Source organism: Falco peregrinus, chromosome 14 (assembly GCF_023634155.1).
Source record: "Falco peregrinus isolate bFalPer1 chromosome 14, bFalPer1.pri, whole genome shotgun sequence".
Classification (NCBI taxonomy): Eukaryota; Metazoa; Chordata; class Aves; order Falconiformes; family Falconidae; genus Falco; species Falco peregrinus.
The window spans coordinates 18,846,055-18,872,445 of record NC_073734.1 but is presented as its reverse complement, the minus strand read 5'-3'; the positions used below and the strand labels follow the sequence as shown (position 1 = coordinate 18,872,445).

Here is a 26,391-nt window from a genome sequence, read left to right as displayed (position 1 = left end):
TAATTCTTAGCACAAATTTAAAACTGTGTCTTTCCCACAGGTAAGGCAATGAAAAAATCAGTCCACAAAAAAAGTTATGTATTCATAGCTGAAAAAAATGCACCATCACTACATGCCGCAGGTTTGCATACTCATCTCAGGTTCTCCCCTTCTAGTCTGATAAACTAGTGACAAAAAGATTAGAAAGCAGCAGCACAAACTGATGAAGATTAATGAAACATAGTCAACATCGTAAATACCTGTTAACCAACGTCAGGGCTACACTTAGCTTTTATGATTTCCTACCTGCCATAATCATGTTTTGCTGCTAATAACTCAATTTTAACACCATCTTGAAATAAGTTTAGCTGTACAATACTCAAGATTGAATAAATATAATGAAGTCACATTCTATTCATTCTTCTGAATTATAGCTTTTAATTGACATGGGGGGGGGGGGGCATTCTAGCCACTAAACTTCCCTTTCTCCTTAGCCTAAGCATCTCACACTACCTTGTGAAATATTTAGGTTTTTTTTTAAAAAAAAAAAAACAACAAAAAGCCACCAAAACTACCGTGATTACTTACTTTCACTGTGTTAAGTCACCCTCAACAACTCTCTTTCATTACACAACACAATGTTATATACTTACTATCTTCAAGTAAGTCTGTTATATTTAATTCCAAGGATGGAAAAATTTTGTTGAACATTTTGAAGTCTTTTCCAAACCGAGGCATCTGGATAATCAGGCAAGAAGGTGCCTAGGTAAAATCCAGAATAGAATGTAATGAGCTTGAGATAGATAATTATATAAATTTAGAGACATACTTCTAATGCTATAAATGTATTCATGTTATTTAAACTTGCAACCCACTGACTTCAAAATTAAGACAGTAAGCAAAACAAAATCAAGCCTTTGAGAGAAACTACAGCTAAAAAAACCAAGAAAAAACAAACAGGGAAGTGGCATCTAAATCACTGACAAATGTTCTAAGTCCCAGTCATGCTCAAGTATGATATTAAATATACTGGACAACCCTCCCCCATCCTGAAGGAGGGAAGAAATAAAAGCATATGTTTCCTTTATAAAGCCTTTTACAAACAAAGATATCTCAAAATATTAGTCCTTAAGATAGTTTACTGGCAATAAGTAAGTTTTCTTTTAGTAATGTTTTTACTTAAATTACTTTGGCTTGTTCAGCCAAAGGATACATGTCATTAAGTCAACCTTAGAAGTATTTTTGTAACGTAGGCAACCTGTACCACTGACCTAGTACTCCCATTTCCAACATCTCCACATTTTGTTTTCACACCAAATCGTACTTTTGTCCCATTGCTGAATGGGCAAATACCTAGGTATCACTACTTCTAACAAAGCAACAGCTGTCACCAACCTCTGCGAACTTCAAGTTGCTGTTGATGAATGACCACTCCAGTAACTGCTGAATTGTTGGGACTCCAACTTTCTCATTTTTGTCCATAAAAATTTGATAGAAGTAACAGTCTTGTACTTTCTGACCTGCTGATCTAAAAAACAGATTTAAAAAAAACCAACGAAACATTCTGAAGCTCTAGTGTAATGATGATTGTCCTTCACTAGGAAAATAACCTCTACCAAAAAACAGTCTATATCACAGCCTCTCTGCATTGAAACAGATTGTGCTTTAAGAAACCAGCAACCACAAAGTGCATTTAGATGACAGGCAGTCAAGCATTATGTGTGGGCTGAATTTAGAAAAAATTATTTAAGAAGCAAAAGCAGCATAAGTTTTGCAGTATGTGTTAAAAACATGCCTATGCATTACTGAACTACCAACTGAGAAATACTCCCTAAGCAAATGCATCAAGAACTCCAACACACTGAAGCAGCTTTCATTGGAAAGACAAGTAAGAGTTTCAGTATGATACTCCAGATAAGGAGTTAAAAAAAAAAAATAGTAATGACTGGCTTTAATGAAACATTTCCTTTGAATCAGGGAGATGTTTAGACTGCTTCCTACAATGGAAATCTCACACAGGTGGCTAGTGTTGCTAGACCCGCTATATAGTTAACAGCAAACTCTCCAAAAGCATAACCCAGATTTAAGGGCTGTCCAGCTCTAATTTTTAAGAAGCCTTCCACACCTAGGCCAACATCGAAAGGCAGGCCAGTACAGTAGCTGCCAGTGCATGCCACAGCCAATGGTGTGGAAAAACTTCATCCTCACTAAAAAAAAAAGGGGGGGTGGGTGGGTGCAAATAAACCCCCATTAAACAAAACACACATACACCACAAACCACCCCCCAAAAAAATCTGACCAACAAGAATCCTAAAACCATGACACAATTTTATATTGATAGGGAGAGGGTCAAAGGATTACGCTACCAATTTAAGGAAGTTTTGAGGTCAGACGTTTCAAAGCAAAAAGTCAAAATCAAGTACTGATGATTTCAGGTAATCTCTCAGATTTATGTTTATGTAACAGAACTATCTGGGAAGACAGCTTCAGATGAGTAATTCAGCCTACTCTGGAAGGACAGAAGAAAGGATACAGATGACTGCTCACATTGACGAAATAGATTTTGCTGTCGTAGAGAAACAGCATAGACTGGCCTCCAATAGCAAAAGAAAAAAGGCAGGAGCTCTTTCATCTGTGTCAAAGTTCCTGGGGTAAAATTCCTGGGAACTTTCATCAAACTAGCTATAAATCATAACCTCTTCCCATCCCAGCCAGCACTTAAAAAGCAACGTTGCTTTTTAGAATAAGTACTTGGGTGTTGAGAGGATTCTAAGAGTGTGATGCTCAAAGTTACTATTACTCATTTTAAGCCTTCTTTCTACGGGGAAGGGAGACTTCTGACTTACTCTTAAAAGCGTGCGGGTACATGCCACAAAACACACCACCTTTGGTGCTAAAAGCTGAACAGTGGAGCGTCACTTCTGTTCTCCTCTGTACAGCACCAACAGGACAAAAACCTTGAAGGCCAAGCTTTACAGACACGGGATTAAAGAAATAGGGAAGACAATGCGGAAACATAAAGGTAGAGTGAGAGGCATCTTCCCTTGCTTTTACTTTACTCCTTTCAGCTGTGATTCCTGCCACAGCAGCACACCTGTTAACTACCAAAAAACCAGAAATACATTCTCACACAAGATCTATTATTCTGATTATACCAATAAAAGCTGTTATTACAATTACAGTATTGTATCCCAGCTGTTTCACCAGAATACTACGTTAGCCACAGGGGTTTCTCAGCACGTTGTGTTTCATAGAATTGAAGAGCAGCAGTAACAATTGTAAGGATCTTGATGGCAAGCTACTCTTCAAACACTTTGCTATAGAGACCCAATACATGCCTGGAAGTTACCAGTTGTTGTGGCTTAGTTTTCTGGGGGGGAGTTGGGTTTTGTTGTTGCTGTTGTTAGGTTAAAAAAAACCCACCACAATGAAAATAAAAAAAAAATCCCTAGAAGTAGACCTTTGTCTAGGCAGAAGCAGCAACACAGTTCCAAATTCATGACATGCCTTGGTCTCTCATCCCTTCAAACTTTTTCAAAATTGCCTTACAGAAGTACCACAGAAGGTAGCCTCAGTATACTCAAATGGCATCTACACCATGAATACTAATACAATTCCTGCAATTTGGAAAGCCTGAAGAACTATGGGAAATGCCGTGCAACACTGCTGCTGCCGCAGAATGCAGCCAGGAACCCGAGAGTATCAGGTGCCAGCCAGCAGTGACAGCAGCGGGCAGCAATCCTACCTCTGTTAAACTCAGTTATGGCAGCTGAATCCTGGTAGTGCTACAGCCCAAATGAAGGCACACAGAAATGCCAGTATCTGTCAGTTTGATAAAGTAAGAGAAGCCAACCTTGATCAAGGCAAACCAATGAAATATTTTTATTAGCCTTAAAGAAGAAATCAGCAATTTCTGCAGCTTGTCCCAGAAATAAGCAGTTATAAACTGCAGGCCATATTAAGAACTCCGTGAGGTCCTCTTACAGCAGCCCCTCTTTAGCGTAACTAACAGGAAGATAGTACGGCTCTCGAGTAGACAGCACTGGGACAGGGGATCTTTGTGCAGTTCTCGCGAAACTACATTCATGGGCTTTTGCAACAAAAGACCAGTGGCACAAAACCCACCTACCAAAAAACACAGGCAATAGTGTAAAATTTGTCAATGTAACTTGATTACATTGAATCTTATTAGAAATATGAATCATACATCAAATCTGATCTAAAAGCCATCTTAATTTGAAAGGCAACAGCTACTCTGTCTCGCATTTGTCAGCCTCTACAAATAGATGAGTTCAACAAAGAAAAAACACTCACCTTATTTTCAGCAGTGGCTCAACTCTTAGAATATGGTGAAATAAAATATTCAAAAATTCTTCTGGATCTGGGAGGGGGGGAAAAAAAAAGGTCTTGTTAGTATGCAAAACCAGAGACATTATTCAAGATCGATTTTAAATGAAAGTTTTCAAAATTTTAATAGGAAAAATGTAAAAGTTCATTTTTATAGCTTTATTAACACATAAGATTATGACAAGCTATGAACATTTTCATGACATAAACCTCTATTTACTCCTTTGGTGTCAGATGGCCCTAATAAAAGATACAGGCTCAACAGGGTAACAAAGCTTTCCAGTAAAGATCAAAAAGATGCTCTGTATTTCAGAGGAATCACTCCATGCCACACAACTTTTCCAGGAGAAATAAAAGCTCTCAAAACAGTGAAACTGCAGAGAAGCAGTGAGGAGTAGTGACAGTAACGCTTACATAAAAAGCACACAATAGTACAAAGTTCAACTAAGCTAGAGACCGAGTTCTGAAACCAAGAATGCAGCCAGCACTAGCTTCCCAGAGGTCTGTTCTCCCCCAGCACAGAGGTCTCTGGTATATTTCTCTTCCTGCCACTAACTGCAATAAAAACTAGTTTTCAGCATTTACAAAGAAATTAGTGTTCTCCCAAACAAAAATGGAACGGCTACATAACACAATGCTCATTAATCATTACATGCAGCAGAAGATCAAAAAGGTTGGGAATTGATTTTTCTAACATGATTTACACATTTTATTGCGTAAAATATTACATAACCATTGTAACAATGAAATGTTGTAGCAAAAAGATTATTCCTCAGGAATCAAAGTGACATTTTGAAAGAGGACAAGGACCCCTGCCTTATCACATTTTTCATTTTTGAGGAAGAACCTTAGGTCTCTCCTAACTGCTAGAAGAGCGTTACATGGGCACAGGAAATCAAGAAAAGAAATCCAGCAATGGTTCAGCTAGGGTTCCTTACAGACCCAAGGAAGCAGAAAAGGCCTTTTTACCACTCAGTGCTCACACAAATCTCTGGTAGAGGTACTACCGCTACAGAGAAATATTTGTGTTTTGTTCTAGTATAAATATATAGCAAGGCATTTCAGTTCCTTCATATTATGGTTCTTACAAATCTCAAAGAAAGGAAAACCTCCCCAGTTACCTTTTTCCTCTGAAGTGAATCCTGATGCAGCCTCAACTTTTTCAAGTATTTTCCTCAGTTTCATTATTTTTGTAGCACATACATATCCATATCTAAGATAAATGGGTTTAATAAGCTATTAGCTGGTTTGTGATCAAGTCAGAGAAGCAGAAAAAACCCCCACCTTTTAAATGCTGAAACACAGGCTCTCGCATCCTTCTTTACATGTGTACAGCATTTCTTCAAAACTATGTATCGGCTCCTCGTATTCAATCTGATTTCCAGGGTTTTTTAATGCATGATAAGTTTAGTGCAGTGCTCAATGTTCTTGTATAACCTTTAAGAGCTCTTTCTAAACATTAACTTACCGGGATAACCGTTTTCTGATTTGTCAATTACTTTTGATTTGTTTTCACTCTAATTTGCAGTACTTAATACATCATATTCAGAATGTCACACAATAATAGCACTGTGGGAGTTGTTAACAAAAAAAAAAAATAATTCAGTATTTGACAAAATGATTCAGAACTGTATTGCTGACCTAAGAAGCTGAAGTTTCGAGTATTCAATCTTTTCCTCTGTAACTTTACAAAAAGCGCAAAGAAAGTTTTAAGCATGGTAGAAAGGTAAGAGAACTGAGACTTTCAGTCTTCTCAGCCACTTGACATTTCTGCTGCTTGGTGTGTATCCCACTACCTATAGCACAGAACCCCGGCACACATCAGGCAAAGTATACACACTTTTGTAAGAACAAGGGTTCAGAAGCCATCATTCTGTTCCAGGAATCAGAACAAAAACTTTGTGATAAATTGGTCAGTAACATCCCAGAGAATTTCAGAACTACAACTGTATTAGCTTATTTTTCTTTTTTAAACATGCAGATAAAGACAAATAACCTTTCATGCAAATTTTTGCCCTATTCCCTTTGTTCGTTGCGCCTAAAAAATTACAAAGCTCCAGTTAAATTTTTCTATCAAAAAGTGTTTTGACCACTTGCAGCCCATATGTAAAAATTAATGAAACTTCTAAAGCCCTGCAAAATCTATTAAGTTGTGAAACTCCATGTAAGATAACCCAAATACTCTTCTTGTCAAGAACAGCAGCATTAAGAACATGTACATATGAACGCTGTGAACAAACAGAACTTGTATTTAGAATGTTTTCGCATTCCTACCTATAGGAATTTTAAGATATCTTTATGCTGATCACATTTCCAAACAGAGTAGCAAAGGTATTTTATCACCAAACGATGAATAACTACTTCCAGTTAGCACTGATTAAATTTACCATGAAGAACAAGTAATAATACTTAAAAAAAAAAAAATGCTGAACAGACAGGCAGCAGCAACTAGCCAACTTCTCAGGTTTGCAATAGGAATGCATCCACAGCAGGATCTAGTACAAAAATTTATATTGGAACAGAGACCAGTTCACGTCTTTACTTACATTCTCAGAGGATTCACAATCTCTGTCCGCAACAGCTCTTGAGTCTCACTATAATACTCTACGTCATTCTTTTCTTTAGGTCTGAGTAACACAGTATCCAAAACAGAACTAAAAGAAAACAGGCTACAAAGAAAAAAAGGAAAAGGCAGGTTGTTTTGATTCTGGAAGATACAACCATTCTGATGCCTGACCAACGTAAGACAAACTAAGCAAAGCCACGGGAAGAATAAAAGAACTAAAAAAAAATCAAAAAGAGTAATTACGGACAGTAGACAACACAGCTGTACTAAATAGCAAAAGTCCACTCTAACCCAGTACCCTTTCTGCAGCAGAGTACAAAACCAGTTGCCCAGGCAGGATTCTGCGAAGGAGTTCTAAGAGGGATTTCCCTCCCTCCGCCCCCCAGCCTGTGTACTCCCTCATCCTTCAACCACTTACAGGCCAGGGACTCCCTCAGTCAAAACCAGTATAGACACAAAGGGGCCAGTACAATTCGGACATGATTAGCACTTCACATTCTGCAGCAAACGCTGCAGAACTTGTTCAGACTGGAAGAGCACAGTAACATGTCAAAGATTGGAGCGCATGGCTTCAAGCTGCACAGTCATACAGACAGACAGTCGTTACAACAAAGATCACATGTTCTGCATTTCTAGCGGGGGATGCCACTATACAAATTATGAACTTACCAGAATAAGGTGGAGTCTAAGTAACAGGAGTTGTAATGACCCTGGATACCTTTCTTCTTTCCAATCATTGTCTCTAAACCTTCTTTTTCCATTTTTGGAGGAGTGTTTTCTTCTACAACTTCACTTAAGTAACCTCCAAAGGCTGAAATTTTTTTTTTCAAAAGACACTTTAAAGCCTCAAACTTTATCCCCCTTGAGTTTTTTTTCCTATTAACGTTTTATAGCTAAGTTGCTGCCTTAGTGTAAGCATTCCTTCTCTGGACTAGAAAAACATTTTATTATAGCTGAGACTCGCTGTCTTCCCGAGAGTGAACAAGGCCTTACATTCCACTGACGGTGCACATTCAGAAAGCGTGCAGCACTGAATTAATTTTACCCAGTAGGAATGAAGTTCTCTTCTCATTATAAATGCCCTGTTCACACTATCTTACAAGTACTGGACACTTTTTTCTTTGCTGTCGTCCCAGGCAACACAACATGACCCAAGAAATCTAACATATTTGAAATTAAAAAAAAATAAAAATGTGAGTTTTCACCACTAACTTCCACTGTAAGAATACATGCTTTTCTATGTTAATATTTAGGAAAAAAAATAATCTGACATTTATAGAAAGATAACTGTATTTCTGATAATGTAATCACATGTTGCTGGAGTTGCAACTACCATTTTCAGCAAGACTGCTTTACAACTTCTAAGGTAAAAAATGTACAGCGTAACAGAAAATCCCTTAATTTTATGAGATTTCTTTAAATACATGAACATTTTCCTGTTTTAAAGCATAACAAAGTAATCCACAGCAGCATTATGTTCTGTACAGACTGGTCTATTCATTAATCTCATTTAAGTACTACCTGTACAGATTCTCAAGTGTTCAATACAAGAACATATTGCAGGAATAAATGAAACAGAAACCCAGGTCAGTTCCCAGCTGATAAGTAATAAGCAGAAGCTCAGTACCTAGAGAGTTGCAGCGTTCAATCTGGTTGGAAACGGGCTGTAGTGAGGCAAACCTGGAATCTGGCCTGCAGCTTTTGAGTTTAACAAAAAGAGCTTTCTTTGGAGCACAAGTGAAGTATCGAGTTCCTTTAAATGTTCCATCCGTACAACCTGCACATTCATCTTCCTGAAAATTCAAGTGAGAATTCGCTATTTTTCTTGTTTCTACAGTTCTGCAGCAAGACGTTTGATAAAACATCTACCTGTAATACACCCTTCAGGTACTCTGAAGCTTGATATACAACGTTCCTGCATTCTAGTACACAGAGCCTCAGCTGAGGTGTTCTTTAATTGGATCTAATGAGGAAATTCAGAGTCACACTTTTTTTCCTTCATGCTTAAACTTTCACTCCATCCAAAATAAAACAAAAATTCTATTAGAAGCATCTTGGGTAAGGAGGTGGGAGAGGAGAGAGTTAAACCTAGTCAACATCAGGGAGTTAACTAAGGTAGCTAGTCACTCCAGATTCCCCCTGTTATTAGAAAGAGCACACATGCAGTACAAAGCACCTTTTAAAACTCAATTAAAATCACTACGCATTGGGTAGCGTGAATAATTCCAGTGTGACTGTGGCCTGCACAAGAAAAATACTTGCTTCAGAACACAAAAAGTGTACCTCAAGGAAAGACAACACAAACTACATATTAAAAATAACAAGTTGTTACTTATCTTTGATAACAAGATCTAAGATGTATTGTCTGCTTACTAACAATTGCCCGGTTTTAATGCAGAAATCCATGAGAGGCAAGCCCAAGACCCCGTTTAACACAAGGCACCCTAAAATGCAGTCTCAGAACACCTGTGGCAAACTATAGCTTGGGCTTCAGCCAAAAAACCCACAAGCACCAGGGTTTTTCCTAGCAGCCGATATTCCTGTCACATTCTCACCTACTTTGCAAAAAATGCTTGTTGCTTTACGTAATTGTACACTGCTTTATCTGACATTTTATTGAACGTTACCCCCAAATAAAGAACCCCATCTCCCTAATTGCGGACACATTAATTTAACTGATAGCCAATCACAACCTTGGCAGCAACTGCCACAGAGTAAATGTCAGTACATAGCAGCAATTTGTGTTTGCAGCAACCGTGAATTTACAAAGGGCTCACAGGAACGCATAAAGCACATGGCTGTCAAATCAACAATATTACTACCATCGTTTATCAAAACCAGCATTATGACTCTGACAGTCATAACTCTGACACTGCCTGTTTGCTGGTATGCAAAAACCAAACAAATGAATCAATATACACTCTTACAGCCAGGGCATTTTATGTAAATCTGCATTTCAGAGAACCTTTATATGCGGTTGGCTTTTTTCAGTTAAAATCTCCGTAACATAGCAAAGGGCACTCCTTTAAAGTGAGCGACCCACCAGTCCTACGAATTCAGTTGCCCACTGTGACACAAAGACACCTCAGCACCTATTAACAGAGCAAGGGCCAGGGCAGCCACAAAAGTCAGAGCTCATCTATGAATTTAAGCTGTGTTATAAAAAGATCACATGGCAAGACGTTTGGACAAATCCCTCCACTGACTGCTTTTGCAAAGTATACAGGCACCAACTCTCAGAAACAAAACTATTAACGTGTAATTAATATTAATATGAATTACAATTTATATTTACCAGTTCCAGTCCAGCTAGTACTTCATTTACTCCAGGGGGCTGGCCAATCCAGCGGATTACTCCATAGAAAGGAGGATTTTCTTTAACTTCAGCCAAGGAACCTGCCTCAAGACCATGTGAGTTCCCAACTGGGCCTGCTGTTGATGGACTCTCCTGGTTAGCCGTAGTATTTACATCGCCAATGACTGACTGAACAGATAAAGAAAGAGGACTATGTCCAATAGTACCATTAGTACTCGACGCTTTTGTCAAGCTAAAGGGGAGGGAGTGAAATCTGTTTTCTGTAGACACAGAGTTTGTTAAAGGTTGCTGCAGCGGTGGTGAAGAATGCCCAAATCCAGGAGATGAATCAGTAAGTGATTTTGCAGGGTCTTCAGCAACTGTTAAAATCAAAACCAAGACATTAGTAAATGGCGGGGGGGGGGGGTGGGGGGGCGGGGCGCCGGGGGGGGAGACTGACGACCCCAACATCTTACAAAAGGAAACAGTTAGCTATCAAACAACGAAGTGTATCTGCAACCACGTGTAATTTCATGGGCATCCTATATCGGAAGCACTAACAGCTGCAGACATGTAGGAAGATGTTTGTCCCTTGGCAACACTTGGAGAGACAGAACTGGCTGAGGAGACACTGCTGTAGCCTTACCACTTTTACCACAACCAACGGAAATGAACACTGGAGAGAAAGGAGACAACAGGCAGAAACCACAAAAATATTTAGATTGAAAGCTTTTTTTTTTTTTTTCTCCAACCCCACATCAGACTTTTCCTTTGAACACAACACAACAGCCCCAACAAGGATGACGACTGTAATAGGCAAACCTAGGAAGAACTCACTGGTCAGTGTGACTGAGGAAAGGATTTGGTTCACAGCTAATACAGAAATGAGTAATTGCTTGCAGACAGGATTTGCAAATGGAAAAGTGTGTATTCCCCTGGCTCTATCACAATATACTTTGGTTCTAACACAAGGAATCTATCAGTGTCTATAAAGAATAAAGGATTTAAATAAGTCATGACTAATGCAGTGCTTGATAAATGAGATCACAACTAGATGTAATAGCACAAGTGTTCTGTATCTTCCCTCATCTGTACCTGGTCTCTAATACACAATGAGTATTCACAGAGCAAAAGGCTCTTCTCCATCACCTCTTCTTTTCATGCTGTTTTATTAACTAAAGTTGATGACCACAATTTTTTTTTAAAAAAAATAAAATATTTAATTCTTCACTTCCATAGTCTTTTATACATCAGATATTTACCTTGCTTATTTAAATATTATAATAAGTAAGTTTTTAAACAGAATTCCAAGCTGTTGGAACAACATCTGTTAGGCAACCAAGAACAATTTTAACCCATTTTTTTTATGGTTCATGGAACTCACGGGCTACTGCTGCTAAAGGTTTCCATTGCAAATTAACATTACTTGTTTAGCATTTACCCCTTCACTCGCTAAGCCAGCCAGCCGTACTTTTTAAAAACGTTGACCAGGGAGAAAAAAAAATTAGTAAAAATAAAATAATATTTAGATCTGGAAGCAAATCAAGATCCCTTGGGTACCTGCACCCATACTTGTAAGAATTCAGAGATTTTACAGGAATAACCTTATAAAACACTAAAAAAAAAAAGGTATGCCTAGTCAGATTAGGTTTTCTGCCACCCCTACTTCCAGCCTGAATAGCTGGGTTAGCAGAGTATTACAGTTCCCTTAGATCTGTAGCATTAGCTACAACAGGACAGGCAACACAAAATTACTCTATATGCTTAGCTAGAAGGAGTATCTTCCTATCTTCCTTCCAAGCCTCAACTTTTATTTTGCTTGCAAAGACATATGCATTCCCAGAGCTGCACAAGTGTTGCCAAGAATGTAATCCCCTACATGCAGAATAAAACCACAGGTCTGTCAGTTAAGACAAAGCATATTTTCATGGGGGTCCCAAGATGCTTTTTATGATATAGTGGGTCTTCTACTGAGACAACACATTCCAACTGTTTTAAATTTAAACTTATCCTTGTTTTATCTGAAGAACATCTACACACTATAGCTTTGTTTTGTTTTTTAAATAAAGTAGATGCCTACATGAAAGACTATCACCTCTCATTACCTTCATCAATATACCATGGGGGTTTTGTTTTCATTTGAGGCTGAGAGTCAACTGATGAGCCATTTAACGTGTAGAAGACTTCAGATCTGTTTCTATTTCCAGGTTCAGAGGTAGATCCTGGAAAATAACATGTTTTACTTAAGAGATTAATCTCTATTTACAAGAGGTCAGTTATGCCCTTATTTCATAGTATAAATTTGTTACTGTACTTTCCAGAAGACCCAACTGCCTTTCCACAAAGCAGCAATGTCTCCCACCAAAGCTAACCCAGTTATAAGCTTGCAACAAAGTAGCAGTTTATCCCAAACCGACTTAATCCTCCAAACTGAAATTTCAAGTCACCAACCTGACGAGAAGGCAGAAAACACCCCTGAAGTACAAATTTTTCATTACTATAAATTATGGATATAAGAAAGTATTTGAGATACAGTGTAGAGCAGGTATTTTTTGTTTCTAAAGCAAAAAAATTTTCAGAGTAGACAAATAAATTACCAATCAAACTCTACACAGCTGTAACTTGTGCCAACACAGAACTGCAGTTACTTTAGTGAAGAGCATCTCTGTCAGCATCCTATGCCAGGTAGAACAAAAGCTTATGGAATATACTGTCATTAATATTCTACAAACCAAAATAGCCACTAGTAAACTCAAAAGATACTGAATTTTGATTTCTACCCTTTTAAAAAGGAAATTGTTTCCCTTCCAGTTTTTTTCCCCTAGGAGGATTTCCACAGAGCTGACCAAAAGCAGAGTCACAAGAAGTTTGTATTTCAGGAACTCAATTTTGGTTTTGAATCACAGCAAAATTAACATATTTGCTATTGAGTAGATCTGTTGCTGGGCTAAAAATCTGGAAGTTTCTACTCCTGCAGAAAGAAGACAACAGCAAACTATATTTATTAAAAAATTTTAAAAAAACCCAAACACACACCACACTTTTCAAAACAAAAAATGCAGCTCTGAACTGGCCGGGTGGCTAGGTAATATCATTGAATTTTTGCTAAACCTCAAACTGTTTTTCACGAAAGTGAAGGTATTTTGAGCAGGAACTTAAACTGTCTACCACCTTTGTTATGATTAAATAAATGAATACTAATACTCTAGAGAAATTTTACTCGATATGTGACTGGAATAATATATGAAGTGATAGAAAATGCAAGGCAACACTTCTTCCCAAGGAAAAGAAATTTGTAATCTTACATAGGTAAAAAAACCACAAACCAAATTATTTCCCATACGTACCTGTAGCCTTTGGCTTACTATGATTGAACAAGCTTTTGTCACTGCCACCTCTTGAGGTATAGGCAAGTTTGGGAGGTCTCCTGTCCTGTGACACAGTCTCTGCGAGGTGGTATATGAAAAGAATATTAGTTTCCCTTTTCTGTGCTTTTACTACATCATAGAGAAGTTCAGCTTGAAACGTACCTGAACCAAGGTCTAGCATCGTAAGTTTTAAAAGTGGGTGGAGCAAAACCTTGTTTGGCACATAACCAACACTTTACGTATACGGGATTTGCTTCTAGCACATCAGCAACTACTTTACTCTGAAGTCCACCATTATTTCTTGAACACATCAAATTGATTGACTTCACGTTCTTCAATGCACACGCATGCTTCCATTACAGGAAACAGATGTATGAAATTCTAAACTTAGTTTTCTACCAACACATCTACAACAAATGCTCTTTTCCCAACAATGGAGAAGCCCCCATGGATTCTCCCAAGAGGAGAATTCATGCCAAAACACGCACCTCAACTACAGCAACAAGTAAGAGCTGAACCTAAGAAAAGTTAGCCAAATTGAAGACAGAGGGCAACAGTTACAGACTACAGGCTGTACAAGACTGCACCCTCATTAATATTGTCCTCAGACAGAGCACAAACAAAAATTTTCCATGAAACTGTTTTCCTTCCTCAGAAAAGGAATCAGGGGACTGTAGCACTTAAAAGTTAACATTATTCAGTGAATTACTGTGGATTGTGACTACTTCCACAGTCTCGCCGTGAATTTTCTAGTTATTTACTCACAGAATGCGTAAATAATACTATCGATACATTTCAAGCACAGAAAGAACAGTTTTCTGATCCAAGATATTTAAACTCCTGGAGCAAACTGAACAACATTCAATAAAAAGATTCTTGCTACAGACACATACTCATGAATACTATACAGCTGTATAGTACTGTAAATACTATACAATTTGACATGAATTTTGTTCAATATTAGACCTTTTCTGCTACTGACCACTGTAACCAAAAGGAGAAGGAAACCAAAGAGAAATATAACACAGAAGGTTAAACTCACTCAAGCGAATTTAGGATATACATTCCACAGTTTTGTTTTAATCATATAACTGTGCTTAGGCTGAGACATTATCAAAGACTGCCTTCTGATTAAGAAAGCCAAGCATACCTGGAATAACATCGTTGATGTGCAAGAGAAGTGTACTTTCAACACTTGCAAAACTGCACAGCTGTATTCCATTATATCTTCCATCCCAATTTCCAATAGGATTATCCTAAGAATAGAAAAACATGTTATATTTATCCCAAGAGAAGATTTATGTCGTACAGAATACAAACATATGTTTTTAGGAATGTAAAAATTAGGAAAATGAAAGGTTTGACAACATCTACTTTTTCCTGTAACAAACCTTGTATTTAGAATAGTCAAACATTACAGTCTTTGTAAACAAACACAAACTTTAAAACTGTTCTTTTGAGAAATACCTCCTATTTAAACAAGCATTCTTCTACTAAAATCCATGATTTATAAACAAGTTAGAACAATTCCAGTGTATTGTTAGGCAACAGCTACTGCAATCAAGAAAATGGAAGCACATGATCTATAAAAACAAAAACCAAAACACCCTTTAACTACCACAAATTTGAAAGCTGTTCATTTTCAAAAACTGAAGTTGCTAGAAATGATTTTTAATTGCAAGCTTCACATTTTCTTTTGCACTTAAAGCTCAGTATTTTTAAGGTAGAACAAAGTCAAACAAACCGAAGTTACATGAAAAAAAAAGCTTTTGAACACAGCTAACAAAAAAAAAAAAAAAAAGGCATCCAGTCTACGTTTTTCACAAGGCAGAACAAAGCCAGTCTCACAAGACAAACACGTAACTATTACTTCAAGACTGATGTCTAACACTGCAAGTAGCTCAGTGGAGGCTCCTTAGAGTAACCAGAGTACTTCTCCTGAACTGTTTCACATCAAATATACCATTTACCCGATGCCAAAAACCAGTTACCACCTGGGGGCATCTTTGAACACCAGTGTTTGGTTTCCCGTTTTAGGTGAGCCTCCACTGAAGTAGCTTGTGGATAATGTTTCTTCTTCTATATTGCATGTAATTCACTAGCTAACACACATGCAAAAGTTATTAAAGTCAGATTATTTTCTTACCATGTCCACTCCAACAACGTATCCTAAACTTTCGTTTCCTGGTAAGACATCACAGAATATAACTGTCCCATACTCTATACTCTCTCCTATCTTCAGAGAAACCCTGGAGTTGATCTCCAGAGGAGGAAGTTCTACCTGCATTGCATCAACTGGAGCTGCATAGTCACTTTCCAGTTCATTGTCATCATCTTCCACCAGCTCCAGTTTGTCCAGAGCAACAAAAACCCCACAATCCTCATCACATCTGAAAAGCTGCTTGCCTTGGTACTGTCCATCAGTAAAGCCCTGACCGCGACCTTCTTCCTAAGTGTCAGAGGAGGAAGAAGAAAAAAAAAAAAGGCAAAAAAAAAAAAGCAGTGTGTTTTGTGCAAAAGCAGACTACTAAAAAAGCAGTAACATTATCCAGTGTTTTAGAGAAACTGCAGTAGAATTTGCCTGATGTACTATCATTATATTGGGAGAATTCTATTGCCGGAATTTGTAGCAATATCACACCTTAGATGAACAGTGAGATGTCATTAGATTACAGAGTAGCTGCAGGCAGAAGCCTTTTTAAGCAGGGAAGCATGTTTTCTTCAGGTGAAAATCCTGCTTCCATCATCAAATTTCTGCCATTTAAAGACTACTCCATACTAGACATAATGCTAAACATTCAAAATTTCCACTTAGATGCCAAATAATGAGAGGTGATTTTCAGAAGCACTTGGGCCTGATATTCCTTAAGGTTCTTAGTGGGAATTGCTAAGAATTTGGGAAAAGTTTAAAGAGGACTTTGAAAATATACTTCTAACGCAAGAGTGGCACTCTCATGAAGCTAATCCTTAAAAAGCTTATGGTTGGCATAAATTTCACAGAAACATCTCACTAGGAGCACACAACAGTAACATTCTCTATCTTAACTAATTGCCATTTGACTTTTAGGGCTCTACGACACGAGCAGCCCTAAAATCCAAGCCTGCATTTATGGACTGTATCCTGCCACATGCAGAAAAAACAAAGTCCTCAACAGAAATCTGAGATATTTGCCACGATGGGGATGTAAGTAATTAAATTTCTCTAGGCTGGAAGAGTCAGAGTCTGTTCAAGTCTTTTTGCCGGCCCAGGCACCTCATCAAGTTTCACTTAACATGCAGAATACAGAGCCGATGTGATGTGGTGCATTCACAGGCATTTAATAACAATTCTTGGGAAAAGACTGAAGATTACATACTGTTTAGGGGTAAAGATGCTTCTAGGAAAAAAATTTATTATGACTGCCTCTTCAAATAGAAGATTTTTAGCTCATCTTATAAAATATATACAATGCTCCCGCTCAGCAAGAAACTTACCAGCAACTCTACTCCAAAGTATATCCCTGTTAGGGACCTTTCTTGCATTAAGGGTCCTCTGAAGCGAACAACACCAGGAAATTTATCATCTCCTGATCTCAACTGCACTCTAACAGGTGAGCCAATATCTATTTGGATGCCTTTAGTTAACCTGCTTTTGCTTTTGAACAGACTGTATCTTTCCTCACAGTTAGTAATAGCCAAAAGCAACTCAGCTAGTTTTTCATTTATTTCTATAACATCCTTCTCATCCACAAACAGGACTGCATGAGGTTGTTCCAGAATTTTTAATCCAATCTGCAGTTTTTTGCCTTTACAAGGAATATTTCTGGAGTGTCCCACAGAAGAACGGTCTTGAAAAAATTGCCCAATGCTACCTTTGGGCACTTTCAAGAGCTTTTGAGTCTGCTTGTCTATGACACTGCATTCTTGGAGAAGCAAGTAAAAGATCCGCTCTTCCCAATAGGATGAACTTGCTTTTTCTTGACTCCATAAGCCTGAATTCATTGTGATTAAGACCTTTAAAACTGCACAGAAGTCTTCAAGAAAAAGAAACTGTTGATTTATGTACAATGATCTTGACAAATTCTACTGGAGGGTCCAACCTTTGGGAAACAATGCAGTATTCATTTTGCAAAGAACCAAATCCAGAGCAGAAAGCCTAGAATACAAAAACAAAAAGAAAAAAAGGCAAAATGAAATTGGGGAACTACAGCTAGTCTTAAGTAAAACAAGAGAAAATCATGTAAATCTGTGACCAGCCCCACCCCTCCTATGGAGTTATAGTTCAGCAAAATCTGAGACAGTCTCAAAACAGCCATAGTATTGCTGATCACAGAAATACCCATTTCTACTGGTTATTCTGTGTATTTCCTTTCCTTTGCTACTTCCATGAAGCAAAGAGCTATGGAAAAAGCCTAAGGAAATGCAGAAAACACACATAAATGAAAGGAAAAATAAAACTTAATTTCGGATGAACAGGAATAAATATCCTGCTCAAGTTTACAAACTATTTTATAGAAGCTTTCCACTATGAAGATCTTTCCTGGTGCTTAGGGACTACTCACGGCTGACAAAGCGTACTGCATCTGTCATCCCGCATATCATTTTGATTTCACGAAGCAGAAAATTGTGTCAATGCAATATAGCAACAGAAAATGGAAACTTTAGTAATTTATAACAGCTATTTCTTTAAATAATAGAAATGGACAGTTCCAGTAAGCAATAAACAAGTATGAAAAACAAATTGCACCAGCATTGCAACATGCAGTTCTAAAGAACAACTTGGAGGTTTTTTCTTTTTATCATTTTAGAAAGATAATTCACTTCAACGAAGAAGGAAATAGATCACTTTCAGTTACTAAAATACCCTGGAAGAAAACACCTTAGATATAAACTTCCTTCTAAGAATTATAGTTCACAATCAATAATTTAAAGAAGAACAATTTGAAAACACTTCATTGCACATGGCAGCAGATACAAAAGTAAAATACATACACACATACATATATCTACAGTTAGATCATATTGGATACGTGAAGAAAGATCTGCAGTACCTTAACAGGATTTGTTCCTCTTCTAAAGATGAGAGAAAAGGGTAGCATACAAGTTAAGAATACATCGCCATGTAAATTTTCCTGTTAGTAATGTATGATGCCACAGTGTGCATTCAGTTCAAGAAGAATCTCAATGATTATTTATGGATTTAACTTTAGTAAACAAAAAGCAAATACTCTTTGTCCTTGTGCCCCCTCCTGCTACCCTAATTCCTCCAGATCTTTTCTCAGATGGCATTCAAATACCACAAAACCTATCGCTATTTCTCCTACGCAGTTTGATCCCAGCTTCAGAAGCTATCAGAAAGCAATGGAATCCAGTGGTACTGTACTTATTTTCATCATCTGTTTTTAAACAAAAAGTATTTAACAAAACTATTTCCCCCAAAGAAAATTACATAAACTTCAGGTCCTCTGAGGTAATTGAGTAGTATCTTTCAGTCACTAGGAATTCACATATTTCTGTGCTGACTTGTTGAGACTCCTAGCGAGGCTCTTGTACCACACAGCCATTCCAGCTGAACACAGGATGCTTCAGGGCCTCACAGATGTTGCACGTGGGTGTCAATGTCATCGTCACACTTTTGACACCACTGCTGCAGCAGCTCATAGGAATTATGGGGTTTAAAGTGTTTTCATCTGCAAAGTAATTAACATCTGAGGGACTGAATCTGGACAGTTTCGGACCTCACTAAGATAAATTCTGATAGACTGTCAATATATTTGCAAGTTAAAAGGTATCCTTCTTCATTTTCATTTGACACACAAAACCGGGCTTTAATATTTGATTAACAAAAAAGTCTGATATCGGTACTGGACTAAAATAGTAATGTTTTGCACAGGAACTGATGAAGAACAGAACAGGATCTTCCCTCCCCCCCTACTGCAAAGGAAACATGATTAAATGTCCATTCGTTTTTATAAGTCTACTCAGATATTAAAATAGAGTCCTGTCTAGTTTCCTCCCCTTACTTTTCCCAGAAACCGGGAAAAAGAATAGATACTATCTTGTTCTTCGTAGTTCCATTTTATGTTCTCAGCTTTCAAAGGCTGATGCACTTAACTTTCCTTTTTGTAAGCCATTCCACAAAGTTAGTCAACCCCCAGTATGCTGCAAATAAGTACCTCTGACATTACACGGATCATGACCTTTCCTATTTCACTTAGAGAAATAACTGATTAATTTTACTAAGTATGTACGGAAACAACACATTAACAGAGAAGTCTGTTCAAGAGCTTAAAAAGAATACATTTTAATTTTTATAAAAATATTATTTATCATATACTTTTTTTTAATGAGTATACCCTGCTTGCAGGTCCATTGCTGCAACATTACATAGTCTTCATATGTTTTGTAGTAAAGAATCCCATATGAAAACAGGTAAACATCTGCATTTAGATTAAATAACAGTAACTTTATATGGTGCATGGTCAGCCTTTCCAAGTTCTGGTCATCCACAGAGATGTTATTAAGCCACTGAATACAGTACTGAAAGGTCTGCCATTATGAAAAAGTTCATTCTCACTATGTAAGATGCCTAACTTTAAAAACTTATCTACCACCACCACCCCCTGCCAAAGAAAATATACAGCTCTAAAGACCAATCTCCTTCTTTTAGGATAACAAAAGTAAAAAATTTGTATTTTAAAAGCATGAAGCAGCTTTCTAAAAAGGACGTTAAGTTCTGGCAAGATACTAGAAATATATGCACACAAAACACTGATTTTAAGATTTTTTTTTTTTACAGCCATTTTCCATGGAATTGGTTATTCTATAAGTAAAGTACACTTGCTGAGCAAACTGCACACACAGATCAGACTAAGACCAGAATAAACAGTTAGACCTCAGTATGAATAAACTTGGGAACCAAACAAATTATGCTTAGCAAAGAGTCATCATTACACTGCACAAGATACCAGCAACTATAAAACTTTGTGCATACTGGAGAGTACTTGGCCATCACCATGGATGTTTAAGTGGCAGTGCCTGTTCAACCGCATTCTTCTACTCTACCTAGTACCTGATTTATTTTGATGCTCAAAGGGTTTTGGGAAGCAACAAGCAAAAAACAGTTATGCCTGCAACACTACATACTTTAGGGGGAAAAAAACCCACTTCAGAGCTAGGCCACAGAAGCTAGCTAATGCCAAAGCTTCCCTAATCTCTTTTCCCCTGTCTTGAGCTACTGTTGTCACTACAGAGACATCTCATCATAAAACCAGTTTGCCCTGAAATAGGAGAACTTTGCTTCTGCCCTGCAAGTGGCCTTAGATGAACCATACAGAGCTGTTTGAATCAGCTATCACGTTACAGCGCAAACACACAAGTCAGTAGCTCTGATTCAGGGTATGAAATAGCGGCTAAAATACGTGGTACAGTTCCATACGGATCTTTCACTTTAAATACCAAGTCTTAAACAGCTGAGATGCAAAGTTATGTTCTTCAACAGTCCAAAAATCATTTCTAAGGGAAGGTTAAAACTAAGAGCATGTAAATTTAGTTGCAGGTCAATGTACACACAATTACATCACTGCAATACAAGCCATGAGTGCAAAAAATAGAAACTGTTTCTTCAGAACAGTGGTTGCAAAGCTGTCTGACAGAAGTAAGTTCATACTAGTAACATGACTTCTAAAACAAATTGTTACTGAAAAACTCAATTATCAAGTTTGGTTAGGTGTTATGGATTTCATATAAATGCTACAGTACAAAAATCGTTATCAACGATGTGAAGACAGATGCCGGAGCGTTACTAGGTTTGGCAGGCAGGCCCGGCCCGCGGCCCCCCCTGCTGCCAGCCCCCCCCCCCTCCCCCAGGGCACGCGTGTGCGGACTGCGGGAAAGCCGAGCCCATGTATCCACTCAGCAGCGGGGCGTGCGCCGGTGGGAGCCCGCACCGCACCCGGCCGAGCGGGACGCGCCGCAGCGAGCCAGGCAGGTGCGAGCGGCGGGGCCCGTGCGGGGCTGCTCCCGAGCGGGGCCCCCACGCCCCCGCTGAGCGCTCAGCGCCTCCGCAGGCGGCGGCGGGAGGGCACGGCACCGAAGCCCAGAGGCACCTCCTCAGCCAGCGCGCCGGGCCGGGCCGCTCGGGGCTCACCACCGGGCAGGCAGAGCTGGGCCCAAGCCCGGCGCCCCCGCGCAGCCCCAAGGGCACCCACCGCCACCCCCGGCCCAGCCCCGCCGCCGCGAGGCCACCGCGGCCCGGCCCCGGCGCCGCTCGGCGGCCGGGCCCGCAGCCATCGCCGCGCCTACAGCCATGGAAACAGCGAGGAGAGCGGCGCGGGGCGGCGGGGCCAGGCCGGGCCGCCGCCTCAGCCCTCCCTGGCGGCGCCGGGCAGCGTCCCGCCGCAGCGCCCGGCCCCTACGGCCCCGAGCTCGCTCACCTCCTCATCCCCAGCCCCGAGCCGCGGCGCCCGCGGGCCCTTCCCGGCGCGGCTCACAGCCCCGCGGCGCCCGGCGCGGCGGCCCGGCCCGCTCCGCGCTCCCCCATCGGCGTCACAGCATCCCGACGCTCCGGCCGGCGAAACGCTCCCTGCTGCCCGGGCGCGCCCGCCCTCTCGTCCCCCAGCCTCTCTCGCAGCCAATCAGAACGCGCCGGCGCCTCCGCTTCGCGGCGCTATTGGCGAAGAGCGCCGCCAGGTGACGAGGTGATTCGGGGGTTTCCGTTCCATCAAGATTGTATGAGCCGCAGAGGAGGGGGCGGGGAGGTCAGAGGGGCGGGTGGCGGCGCCATCCCCGTCGAGGGCGCTGATTGGCCTCCCGGAACGCAAAAGGCGGGACGTCGGGAACTACGGCGGCGCCGATTTGGCGGTGCGAGCGTGCGCCCCGCTGGCGGCGGAGGCCGGGCTGCGGGTCGTGTCCCCCGCCAGCGGTGGCGAGGTGCTGCTCCCGCCCCGGCCGGCAGCGCCGCGGGGCCCGGTTGTCCCCGGGAAGCTGCGGAGCGGAGCGCCGGTAGCTGCGGGGAGCGGGCCCGCCGCCGCGCCCTGTGTCCCCCGGGGGCGCTGCAGGTGTCCGGGCCGAGGCGGGTGCGGTGGCTGCCGGGGGGCGGCTCAGGAGGGGCGGGCTTGGCCTGCCCCCAGCGTGCAGGTCTGAAACGTGGTCACTCTGGAGCTGCGAGTATAGCAGCGGAAAACTAGATCTAACAAAAGCCAAAGGCAGCTCTGCCGTAACGGACCTGTGGTTGCCGCCCCAATGCCGATCTGTTCTGCCCACCCAGCACCACCGGCGGGTTACATACAGCGAGCGCACTCGGGAATAGGAAAGAGATGCTCAACAGGGCGCTTATGCTTAAAGGCTCTATGCACGCATCCAGCGTTTCCAGAAGACAGCATTCATTTTCAGATTATTTTTTTTTTTGTGTAGTATTCTACACTGGTGCTCTGAATTGCATTTTGAAGGCACTTCTGAAATTTTGTACTGATAGAAATTGACTTCCTACAAAGAAGCATCTGTGAAAAAAATTGTGTACCTAAGGTGGTTACAATAATGTTGAGACACAAACACTTTCCTAGTTTCTTAGCATCCTTAACACTCTTTAATAATGTGTTTTTATGTAACTTGGTAACGTGCAGTTCAACATCAGCTAAAGTAAAGGCTGTTCCAGTTAACCCTGTTCCCTATAGAACTCCAGAGTCTAGGCTAGAGACAGTAAACAGATCCCGTGCAGCTCTGGGTCGGGGCCAGAGCGCTCACCCCTGAGCTCTGCAGCAATGATCATCACTACCGCAGCTTTTGGTAGGAAGATGGGAAGGCACAACGCAGGCCTCTGATAGTGTGGGTACACGTGCGATGGGAACGACGCAGTCTTAGTGTCAGAAACCGGCTGGAGTTTGTTGGAAACTCTTAAGGAAACAATGAGTTTCCATCTACTATGGAACAAATGCTCCCACTAATCATTTTATTCAGCCACTTAAGAGCAAAATTGCATTTTAAAGTAATATTTAAGTTTTAAAGACTAGATGGTGAAAAAACTAAGATGTATGCATAACATTTCTTCATCTTGCAGAAGGGCACATAGTAAACCCAAGTTATGCTCTGCTAATCCTCAAGGTGGCTATCTATACACAGCAGCTGCATTTCCCTCCATTTGTAGAGCTGCCTTTTATGCTCCTACAAAACACATCAGTGTGTCTACCATAAGACCCTATTATCCCCAATTTCATTATGCTTACATTTTGGGTATAAATAAATTACATATGGAATATGACTATAGGTACTAGCCTAAATACACCACAGTTATACTTGAGAAGAAAAGGCGACAGACGCATCATAAGGATAAAATACCAAAATACTAGATAGGAATCACTACATGTGGTATACCTAATAACTCAAACCCAAACATTTAAAAATATTTCTCTAGTCCATGTAATTATGTACTTAACCCTCTATGATTTCAGGAGGAAAAATGACCGGCGCAGACCACTTAGAAAGTCTGTCATTCTACAGACAGAATAGTGCTTGTGAAATCTAACCCAAGTTAATATCCTATTGACCCACTGGGCTTGCATTACAGCGCTGTGTCACTGACAGACCACAGATGAAAGGCAGGCCAAGGCTATTGTTTATTCTAACGCTCCTTCATACTCCTTTAGAACTATAAAGGAGTTATAAAGCGATAATGATAACAGGGCTTTGGTGGTGTAAAATGGACCTGTTATGTTTCTTTCATGTTGAAAACCCTGTCAGTAACACCAGCAGGAGATATTTGCCATTAAACTGCAAATTATTTCTTTAAACCACACTCCTGTTACGAGTGACATGTTTTGTAATAATGAAGTATGGTAAACAAATTCCACTTTCAAATGACACAACACTACAAGTTAACATTCTATAAATAGCATGGAACAGAATTTGGTTCTGTGCCAGGATAGAAGTATGGTACTCGTTTATCACAGCATCACCCCAAAAGTGCAGAATATTCATGCAGAACAGCTGATTTTTTCTGCTGCTTAAAATATGGAAATGGTAGGTATTTATCCAGCTGCATTAAAAAAGAGAGGGAGGGTTCTTGTACAAGCATCAAAGACAACATTACAGCACTTCCTATGTATTAGTTATGTGGTAAAAGGGGACTTGGGTAAATATGTTGGATATTTCTGTCTCCTCTAGTTTTTTCTCATTATCTACAGTTCTAATGAATGATTTGGTAAAATAAATAAGATTTAGTTACTTAGTTTGGGGCCTGAGAGGGAAAAGCAGCACAGAGGCTCTGAGGTTGCCTGCAGCTGTATTTCTTAGGATAGAAGCTGAAGAGTGTTTTGTGATAGGGATATTACAGCCACATTCTTTAACAAGAATAAGACCTCACTGTGCCTATAATAAAATGCCAATAAAATCTGGCAGTAAACTGCATTCTGTATATAACATTGGTTTATCTCACAATTTTTCAAGCTGATACCGGCTTTGTATTCTGTGGTTAACTATTGTGTCTGTCTGGGTTTATGTAATCTATCTAATTGGGAAAATGTGAACTGCCCAAATCAGGGTACAAATCAAAGCAGGATGTTTGACACTATTGCAGCAGTCCCTTCTGGTTCTTTAACTATCAAAAACACAAACAGAGTCTTTCAATACATCCTTAACATGGCATTGCAAGGCAAGCTTATCTGGTGGCTGGTTACCAAGTTTTGGACATGAACTTTCAAGTTAGTCTTCCTAAAACAAGTTCTTTCATCTTAAATCAGTATGGAGGACTTAACTCCTATGACAACCACTTTTATGCACTGCAGCGTTGATGGTTTTAACCCGGCCTTGCTCCTATGTGGTTGCTGACCACTCTTTCCATATCCCTTGGTAGATGCATTTTAACACTGTGTTCTTTATGTATGCCCAAGTCAGTGCTTTCAGAGAATACAAACTCTGAGTGAGCCAGTGCATGAGGATCCCTTTCCCATCACTGACATGCTTTTCCATTAAAATGTACCACAGTTTTATGCATAGTCAGACAAATCGATAAGCGCACTTGCCCACCTCTCAGAATAGTGTGCTGCCATTGCGAAAATTCCCCTTTTCCACTGCTTAACCCTTTACACAGTATTGGACTGTTGGATGTGGAGCTGGGAATATAAAGATACTAGTTATGCATTCTGCTAGCAAACAGTACTGTATGCTGTAAACATTTAAGAAAGTAAACTGCTGCCAGAGAAACAACACTGGGTCCGGTGAAGGGCCAGGGGCTGTTTGAACCAAACCTGAACTCATGGGAGCAGGGGGAGGAGGAGCAGCCTGCTAAACCCACTTTGGATGTCACAGCTCCTGGGCACAAGGAACGTGTTCAGGAACCAGCTGTGACCATAACAGCTGGCTCTACTGAGGCAAACAGAATTCTTGCAGAACACCCCTGATTAATAAATAATTTCATATCAGTCAGCCATGCTCATAATAGCAGGCTTTACTTTCTTTTAATCATCCAGGTTAATTTGACTAGGACTATTATTCTGAAATAATTGAAACCAGAGGTCATGCTTAATATACTGAAAAATACACTTTCCTCTTTTCTTTTAGCTTCATCATGAGCAGGACAATAGCACTAAGCATCACAAAAAAATACACTGCTTTTTGGCAACACATAAATTAACAGATTCAGAATTTAAAGCTTAGATACATCTTTGAACTGTCAGTGTGAGTGAAATGCACTGAAATCCCCCTTGGTTTTTGCTCACCATTGTAACCAAACCCATAAATCTAACTTTAAAGGAATAAGACTTGAGCCAGAAACCCATGCCTTGTCTACACTTAAAAGGGTTGGCTGGTATAGCTACACCTTAGAGCTGTATTGGCAAGCACAGATTTCTTTTCTGGTGCAA

The 26,391-nt window shown here is 40.1% G+C and overlaps 1 protein-coding gene across 3 annotated transcripts in view; it reads right to left on the bottom strand.

Moving 5' to 3' along the window:
* Positions 1-22,129, bottom strand: part of CYLD (CYLD lysine 63 deubiquitinase) — a 29,551-nt gene extending 7,422 nt beyond the window's left edge. The window contains exons 1-14 of one of the 3 annotated variants that reach the window (XM_055818497.1): positions 21,970-22,129; positions 17,030-17,690; positions 15,702-16,004; positions 14,706-14,811; positions 13,535-13,633; positions 12,293-12,409; positions 10,188-10,567; positions 8,520-8,685; positions 7,562-7,703; positions 6,873-6,995; positions 5,448-5,539; positions 4,294-4,360; positions 1,375-1,507; positions 633-741 (exon numbers count right to left, since the gene is read on the bottom strand). In XM_055818497.1, the coding sequence (XP_055674472.1) occupies positions 633-741; positions 1,375-1,507; positions 4,294-4,360; positions 5,448-5,539; positions 6,873-6,995; positions 7,562-7,703; positions 8,520-8,685; positions 10,188-10,567; positions 12,293-12,409; positions 13,535-13,633; positions 14,706-14,811; positions 15,702-16,004; positions 17,030-17,536 (2,344 nt within the window). In that variant the 5' untranslated portion in view covers positions 17,537-17,690; positions 21,970-22,129. Of the gene's footprint in view, positions 1-632; positions 742-1,374; positions 1,508-4,293; positions 4,361-5,447; positions 5,540-6,872; positions 6,996-7,561; positions 7,704-8,519; positions 8,686-10,187; positions 10,568-12,292; positions 12,410-13,534; positions 13,634-14,705; positions 14,812-15,701; positions 16,005-17,029; positions 17,691-21,969 lie in introns of those variants that run through there. The other 2 variants (XM_055818498.1, XM_055818499.1) reach the window with 2 other exon arrangements.
* Positions 22,130-26,391: the final 4,262 nt, after the last annotated feature.